This window comes from Camelina sativa, chromosome 5, assembly GCF_000633955.1.
Source record: "Camelina sativa cultivar DH55 chromosome 5, Cs, whole genome shotgun sequence".
Taxonomy (NCBI): Eukaryota; Viridiplantae; Streptophyta; class Magnoliopsida; order Brassicales; family Brassicaceae; genus Camelina; species Camelina sativa.
In genome coordinates this window covers 20,783,427-20,792,698 of record NC_025689.1, presented here as the reverse complement: position 1 = coordinate 20,792,698, position 9,272 = coordinate 20,783,427, and the positions used below count along the sequence as shown (strand labels likewise).

The following is a 9,272-nucleotide window of genomic DNA, read 5'->3' as shown; positions in this document are numbered from 1 at the left end:
CCTAGCCAATGGAAATTGATGATTAGGGTGCTTAGTGGTATTTAGACTTGATATTAATACATGCTTGCCTTGTGATTACCTTTGGAAATTGTTGATTATCACTTGATTAGCATAGAATCTCTATCATGGAAATGGATTGATTTGCATAAGTGTTCTTAGCCATAGGATTGTTCTTGATTGTTGCTTAGACATCTATGATTGGTTAGTTATCTCCCAAGTCAATTACCTTGCCCAAGGTTCACTTGTTTTATCTTGATTTTAAAATTGTTCTTAGTTGTGTGTTTGCTTGCTTTTAGTTTGTTTGTTTGCTTTATTTAAAGTTGCTTATAGCTAGTTGATACTTAAAAGAAACCCCTTTCTTATTAGCTTAGATTAAGCATTCATGTGTATTCATGGTGTGTTGATCATTGCAAACTGAGGTTCGATAATTTAATTGAGAAAAGTACTACATCAATCACTCCCCTACCCAAATCTCGTTGGAGAAACATGACCAAACAGACAATAAAAACCGATTCATTATTGTCAATAAACTCCTTACACATCTAATCTCTTAGGCTAAGTGAGTAAATCTCTAGCATTGATTGATTCAAGCATTTCATCTACATCTCTCGATAGTAAAACACCCTAGATCTAATCTCAACCTCTCGGTCTGTTGATAGCATTAAGAACACCAATCTAGAAAGAAATTTATAAAACATAAACAACCAAGCTAAGACATCCTAACCGATCAAGAACACCTAATTGTCTATCTCATCCCTAGAAACTTTGTTTCACTACTCAGATTTCATTGCAGAAAACATAAAAGCATAGATAAACGAAAATTGCATTGTATTAAAAAATAGAATAAAAGTGAAGAGTGCAGAGTAGAAATCTAAAAAGATAGCAAAAAGATGTAAAATAAATCCTAACAAAGTAGAAAAAGAGTTTGAGTTGCTCAAGATCTCTCTCAGAAGTCCTCGCTCTCTGGATTGAGTGTCTGCGGTGTGCTAGGGCGAGAGGAAGAAGAGGGGGTTTATATATGGAAACCCCTTTAACCTAGCTTCCCAGTCCTGCCCAAGGGTCTGCTCGATGGGGTGCACGAGGATGAGGTCGGGTTACTCCTCGGGTAGGTCTTCGGGTTGTTCTTCCTTCTCTTGGATCCTCCTCGATCGGGTTGAGGTTTGGACTGTTCTTCCTGCTCAATAGCTCCTTCGAGTACATGCTCGGATTTGACCTTGTTTCTCCCCATTTTAGGCTCTAAAGCACTTGTTTTCATCCAAAATATGCAAATGCAAGAATGCAACACCCTAAATGCGAATTCCTACAGTTAATGACCTAAAAATGCTAAGGTAAGGGTATAAACAATGCAAAATATGGACAAAAAAGGATGCTTAAAACATGTAAATTAGAGAGTTATCAGCTGGTATTCTCCATGTTTTTACAAGTCTTTTTGATTGTCTATGGAGAATGGCAAGATGCTCACATGGAGGTTCGTTACATTGATGTTGATTACATTGTTTTTTTAATGCTGCTTCGTTGATGGCATCTGGTGAATCTCCTTACAAGNAAAAGAGTTTGAGTTGCTCAAGATCTCTCTCAGAAGTCCTCGCTCTCTGGATTGAGTGTCTGCGGTGTGCTAGGGCGAGAGGAAGAAGAGGGGGTTTATATATGGAAACCCCTTTAACCTAGCTTCCCAGTCCTGCCCAAGGGTCTGCTCGATGGGGTGCACGAGGATGAGGTCGGGTTACTCCTCGGGTAGGTCTTCGGGTTGTTCTTCCTTCTCTTGGATCCTCCTCGATCGGGTTGAGGTTTGGACTGTTCTTCCTGCTCAATAGCTCCTTCGAGTACATGCTCGGATTTGACCTTGTTTCTCCCCATTTTAGGCTCTAAAGCACTTGTTTTCATCCAAAATATGCAAATGCAAGAATGCAACACCCTAAATGCGAATTCCTACAGTTAATGACCTAAAAATGCTAAGGTTAGGATATAAACAATGCAAAATATGGACAAAAAAGGATGCTTAAAACATGTAAATTAGAGAGTTATCAGCTGGTATTCTCCATGTTTTTACAAGTCTTTTTGATTGTCTATGGAGAATGGCAAGATGCTCACATGGAGGTTCGTTACATTGATGTTGATTACATTGTTTTTTTAATGCTGCTTCGTTGATGGCATCTGGTGAATCTCCTTACAAGAGAGCCACATACCGATATTCGCCTTTGCTCGCCCTTCATTGGACATTTGGAAAGGTCTTTTCTCAGCTTCTAGTATGCGAATTTCTTAGAGTTATATCATCATTCTTTTGTCTATTATGTAATAACAGAAGAACAATTTGTAGAAAATTCAACCTTTTTAGTTCCATTGATTTGTTTGATGATTTGTTCTTTGGTCATTTTGAATTTTATTTTCATGTTTCATATTTGTTGGTAGGCTATCCTTACTATATTGAAAGAACATAAGGTGCCTGAGAAGATATGTACATATTCTGTAATGGTTTGGCTTTTCAATCCGTTTACATTCACTATTAGAACCAGAGGGAACTGTTAACCCATGGTTTGTGCCATAGTATTATGGATCATCATCTCTCTTATGCAAGGTAGACACTGACTTTGAGGTTCACAGTTTCCAATACATGTTAATAGAGTTGATGTTTTGGTTCACTTATGTAATTTTTGTATTGTGTAGGTTGCTCCGTACCAAAAAAAATAAGACGACTCGCTTTCTAAAGATCCTGCTGGCAAGATTCTGCGTAAGGAGCTTACTAAAATTTTTGTGGATGGTATTGCGTCTAAGCTTTGACATAACCAATCCTTTTTATTTCTTTCCCTTAGTTTGGTCTGATCAGCTTCTTCGTCATATGTCTTTTCAGATGAGTTTCTTTTGCTCAAACATTTTTCTCCAGGTAACTTAAATATATAATGTAAGTTTTTCATCAAGGTAAGGCAGATTTGACGCTGATTTGTTTTTCTCATGAAGATGGCTTGCGGGGTAAAAGCGACACCATTGTGAAGAAATCTCTTGCTCCGCTTAAACCATACACTGTGTGATGGTAGCTCGCCCTACCATGCGCCTAACTGATTGGAGAGGGTTCGGGGTAAAAGAGATGATGGAGGGATCATAGTTATGACTAGGGCTTCTTCATCAGCTTTCGGTGGTGGTTGTGGTGGCAGTGGCGGCGGTGACAGCGATTGTGGTGGCAGTCACTGTGGCGGTGGTGGTGGATGTGGTGGACGGGGAGGAGGAGGTGGACGTGGAGGTGGATGTGGATGTGGGGTGGCTATTAAAACTCAAGGTTATCTTAGTTATTAATTAGGTAATTATAGTTATTTATCTATGTTTTGAGAATTAGCTTTTTTGTCACTGGGTTAATTACCGTGGTAATAACGGCATTGTTCTTTCGATCTTAGCTATTGTATCCTTCTTTAATGGGTTATAAAGTGTTAGATCCTGTCTTGGATCTATGTAATGCATAAAAGATCGACTCTTGACTGTTTTTAAGTTCCAATGTCTAATACATGTAACATGCCTTAAAACCTAACAGAGAAGGTAAATTAAAGAAAGAGAGATTAGAGTTTGTTTATTCATTCAAAATCTTTTTGTTTGAACAATTCTGTAGAAACATATATATATATATATATATATATATATATATATATATATGGTCACTTGCGATAATTGCATCTGTGATTGCTGCCGCCGCTACAACCGTAAACCAAGATCTACTGCTATGGTAGTGTGGTCAAATGAAATGCTCTGAAAGTGTGTGTGATTTCTTTTTCTTTCCTTTTTTTCTTACTTGCCACAAGACAAACAAGCGTTGCTTGGTCCGAGTTCTATTACCACATACTATTAACAAGTAGCTTTAATATATAAAAACTAAAAATTTGAGCACGACAAAAAAAAAAAAATTGAAATTGGATCACACTTTCATTCTAATAGTTATTTGTTTAGAGACATCTATCATCTATCATTTAGATTTAATTTTAGATAACTTTATTTATCAACCAAAGATCCAAAAAAACACTAAATAATTTCAACTGAAATCGAATCAAAAGGCGGAATGAAAATCTTTAATCATAAGATTATTTTTTTATATATATAAATAAATTCTTAATATCATTGGAAATATATTAATGCTTATGCACATAATTTCATATCAAAACATATAAATTAAATTATGACTAGGTACCAACCCGCACATAATGCATAATAAATAAATTCAAATAAAATATTATGAATAATATTTATTTAATGGCATAATGATGTAGATAACAATGTGAAACATAAAAGATGTAAATTTTATTTTAGAAACACAAAAGACATAAAAACTTTCTCCATCACGTTATGTAGTAAATATGGTTTTTTATGTAGTATTTATGTCTCGTATGTAAATGGTCACATTCGACTTTAACCTTAATTTTAGTGATCTTAACTTTCAACATTTGAGGACTGTTGATGTTCTCATTTGTGAATCCTGACAACGGTCGATGAACAAAGAGTCAAAAACAAACGGGAGGTGAGAGGAGGTTTAACTTTTTCTGTTTTTTTATATAGGCTTATATTAATTATATTTGGGCTTATATTTAATCAGTCATGTAAATGAATGTGGCCTTCAAAACAATATATAAAGCCCAATGATTTTGTTAAATTTTTGTGGTGACGCGGATGCTCTCATATGAGAAAAAAACCCTGCTATAATATCTATACTATTAAAGCAGGAGTACTCATAGACCAACTTTTGGACCATGACTTTGGCTTAGTAGTTTTTAAATTAAATTGTTAGTAATCAATTATTATTAATACATTAATATATCATGGCATTGAAATTCTCTAACCATTCAAATTAAGTCGGATCTCGCGCGGGTTAGCACTTGATTATTTGATCTGATTTTCTCATCAAACATTATCCGTTGATTCTCAAAATAAATCTTGGCCACATATTTTTTCAATGGTTTTAATTAAAATCATATATTTTGATTTCCAAATATTACAAAATTTGCTTGATTGTCGATATTGCTTTTAACTGCAAATCTAAAACAATCTTTTGGGATAATCTTACACATGGAATATTCATATTTTAGTTATAACAAAACAAGAAACAAAATATAGTTTTCTGAGATTTGATATATCAAATATTAACTTCTAAATGATAACCTAAATATACCTAATCTCACTATAAATACAATGGTTCTTAACCATTGAAATATCTCACACCAAAATTTGACAAGCAACTTCTCCTCTTTTGACGACAAACCAAAAAAAAAAAACTCATCCTCTTACAATACTACTATCGGATATTGCAGTGTGTTTATCTTCTTACAAAACTACTATCCGATATTGCGGAGTGTCTATCCTCTTACAAAAGTACTATCCAATATTGCGGTGTATCTGTTTCCGTAAAAAGCTACATTCTACAAACTAATTACTCTATCAGGATTTCCAATTTATCGTATAACCCCAAATTCAGAAGACAATCAAACGAGATTCGACAAGTAAAGCCCTTGTCATATATTTTTAAGTTTTCCCATCCTTCGAATAAAGTGATAATGAATTTGTATGTGACTTAGTACAACAAAATCATAGTCAAGAATTTATTTCTTCAGTTTATTAAACGTCTAGGTTACATTAATCTCATAGTATTTACCCTATTATCTTCAGCATAAGGTATACAAAGAGAGGATATGTTGGAATAGGAAGAGTAGAGAAAGGAAAGAAGCATGCAAGGACGAAGATCACATACATGTATCCATATGGTAACATAAGATTCTATATATTACCGATCCTTATAACACATGTAAAATCTTTTACATCTCAACAAATACATTATTTTTAATATAAAACAAAAATGGAAAAACTTTCCTCGTTTGGTCCTAGATTCTTAATGCAATTTTTATAAGTACATGGCTAAAAAAGATGTCAATCTAATCCGAAATAGAAGTCCATAGGCATTCAAAGGCCTCAAACTCCAACCTATAATTACTAACCCGTTTAACTGGCCATCTCACATCATTAATCTCTTCAAACATCTCATTGCCATCATCTAAGACAGGAAAAAGAGATTCTGGTAGACTCCAATCAAGTGAGTTTGAGATCATACTCTCCTTCATCCACGGGAACTCGAAAACTCCAAAATTATCCTCACTCCCACTTCTTTTCTCTTCCATCTTGTTTTCTACATTTTTGTCTCTTGCGTGTTGTCTCTTCTTGTTCTTCTTTGTATGCTCATCAATTTTCTTGCGTTTATGGCTTGTAGATGCACTCTCCATTGTTCAAAACGTTAAGATGGTGAGATTTGGATTGAGTTGAGAATTAAATTTATAAATGGAAATGAAAAGTGGGAGGGGAGGAGAGGGAGTCACGCCTTCTTACTCGTATGTATCTGTCATTTAGCATTCTAAAAGCAAAACAACCAAATCCTTTTGTGTTGTTTTCGTGTTTTCCTTCTTTTACGTTATCATTCCTCTCTCTCCCAACCACACAAGCAAATTAAAAAACATATTGAGGTATAGAAGGATGATGTTGAGTTGTGGACATTAAGAAACAAACAACTATTTTTAGCATTTATTTTATTTCACTGCCCTCCAAACACTGAACATCACTTATGATAATTAAGTGAAAGTAAAAGACAAATTAATCTTAACTAATATTATAATTAAGTTTCTTTACAGCAAATATTGTTCCATTTTATTGCGACATGTAATCAGTTACTTTGGAATGAGTACTTTGAAAATTTTGGATATTTTTGAAAATAATTAAATAGTTTTTTTTTGGATAATCTAAAAAAAAAGTAAGGAATATTTGCTACCTAAGTAATTATGATTATTAGGGAAATCATTTTATGCAATAGTAAAAGTACATGAATTATTGCCCTATCTTATAGCATTTATATATATATATATATAGAACAAAATCTCTACTTTGGAATAATTATTTGAAAATTTTAGGATACATTTTTTTTAATAACATGTAAATGGTGTTATTATATAAAAGAAAATATAATATTATAGAAAAGAATGTGTAACAAACTGGACCGGGTAATTCAAACAATAAAAATGATTATCTAAACTATTTCAAATCAAAAAACAATATGAGATCATAAAATTTGGATAATTACAATTAATTTCAACTTTCAAATATAAATGCATGGGAAATTTTCAGAAACACCTCTTTTTCTATGCCACTTTTAAAAAATACCATTTAATGATGTCTATTTTTAAAAATACCCGTTTTCAATATATAAAATGACTAAATTTTAAACTCTAAACCCCAAATACTAAACCCACCTCCTAAAAACTATACCCTAAATGTAAAATAGAGAATCCAAACCTAATTTTTTTTAAAATTAATTTAACATATTGTAACTGTATAAAAGAGGGCAACAATAAAAATGTTCAAAAAGAGGTATTTTTGAAAAGGGTATTTCAAAAGAGCATTTCTAACAAATTCTCAAAATGGATACGATACAGGAACATGTTTTATGCCGATATAGTACTTAGAAGATATTAAGAGTCTCAGTGGTTAATAAGTTGTTGTGTATTAGTCTGATTTATTGTTTGGATTCTTGGGTTTAGTTTTGTTTACCCAATCCCATTATGATGAGATTTTATGGATCAGTTTTAATAAACTTTAGGCCCATATTTTACATTACCTTTTTTTTTTGTTATTTCACATAAAAAGTGACGTACAATGCACAAATGGGCCTCGATTTAGAATTAAATGGCCCACGATAAACCTGTGGGAAGTTAAGTAATTACAAAAAAATAGAGAAGATGAACAGGTATAATTTTTATAGAAAAAACCGACTGATAGCTATTGCTCTTTTCGTACTCAAATCTTTCTATCAATCGTGTTTAGCATCGAACCCATCTCCTAGTTAAAGCAAATATCGGAACCAATATCGATTTGGTAAGCAGAGATTTGTATGTGAACAACAAACATTAATTTGTATCATTATATGGTAAGATTGGAATTTTCTAATTCAGTTTTCATTAATTTATCGAACATATTGGGTAATATTCTTTGTTTATATGTGGATACTTTCATGTTCATACTGATTTTTTTTTTCAGAAACTTTGTTTGATTTGTTGACAATTTTTTCGGATGTCCAGAAATTTGTTGTCATGTTTGCCTAGAAAAAAAATTGTAGTTATTTGATCCAATACGATTGTAAATAGTATTATTTCCGTTAAATTTGTTTAATAGATTAGATCCTGTATCTGATTGTTCTTACATGTTTTGTTTACAACTCCCTTTTTAAATACACTGTCTGACTTCATTTCTTTGTTCTGAAGATCCAATTATAACCGACACTGGCGAAGAAGAAGATGCCTATAGATAAGACTATGTTACGATATTCATTAAAGATTTTTTTTGTCTAAGCTCTTCATATTTTTAATTGCAAATTTTGTATATGTGTATAGGTAAATCCTTGGTCTGAATCACAAACTCGCTCAACCACCATCTGATACTTTGCATTTTTTGTCTAAGCTCTTCATATTTTTAATTGCAAATTTTGCATATGTGTATCGGATATTTTCCTATTGACGACATGAGTTATCATAGCACCAATGTTAACGACCTGTTAATTTGTTAAATGTTCAAATGAGTTTACAAAATACATACCGATCAAGATGTTGTCACTAAGCTCTCCTTCAATAGTAATCTCATCAAAGCTCTTGAAATCGAAATACCAACCATCTGATAGTGTAGGAGAACGGCTAATGATTGTGCTGTTTGTTAAGGACATCTTAAGTGCATGATTCGTTGCCCTGTACTTTCCCGTAGACTTAGTCAGCTGAAAATTCTCAATGATTCTCCATTCTCCAACAACTATCATCCGAAAAAACTTGTTCACCTGGTTTTTTTTAACAGTTACATGAATCAGAGTTCCCTAATTAAGAAAACAAAAAAAAAGTTATAAAATGTTTTCTAAACATAAAGAAATAGAATGTGTAGTTTTCTTGTAATATACTCAGATCAATATCAGCGAGTATGACCTCCAAGGTTTCTCTAGAGAAAGACGTATACTGCCTCCAAGAATGCACAATCTTGACTTGTATCTTCCAAGTCGTCTTGAAGGGCTTAATGGTAGCAAGATTTGTGAAAACATTGTTTCCAGCCATTTGTTTTTGTGGAAGGATTACAATAGTATATAGTTTTCTATTTTTGGTTTGAGTGACAATTACATCACACGTTCTATGGCTTTTATAGTCGTAGGCCATGAAATTAAGATTATACACTAATAGTAAAGATCTGATGTTATCGTTTAAGGAAGATTTCTTAAATAGCCAAAC

The 9,272-nt window shown here is 33.0% G+C and overlaps 1 protein-coding gene and 1 long non-coding RNA gene across 2 annotated transcripts; one reads left to right on the top strand and one right to left on the bottom strand.

Annotated features, from left to right (window-relative positions):
* Positions 2,013-3,470, top strand: LOC104787298. Its single transcript, XR_767838.2, has 5 exons — positions 2,013-2,228; positions 2,410-2,575; positions 2,665-2,758; positions 2,849-2,881; positions 2,956-3,470. It is a non-coding gene; the product is annotated as an uncharacterized LOC104787298 (long non-coding RNA).
* LOC104787297 lies at positions 5,715-6,442 on the bottom strand. Its single transcript, XM_010512837.2, has one exon. It carries the CDS (start codon positions 6,243-6,245, stop codon positions 5,901-5,903), a length of 345 nt encoding a protein of 114 aa, XP_010511139.1. The 5' UTR covers positions 6,246-6,442; the 3' UTR covers positions 5,715-5,900.

What these genes read in the sequence shown, in the direction of transcription:
- LOC104787297 (XM_010512837.2), bottom strand. Translation starts at nt 6,245, where the DNA reads ATGGAGAGTGCATCTACAAGCCATAAACGCAAGAAAATTGATGAGCAT.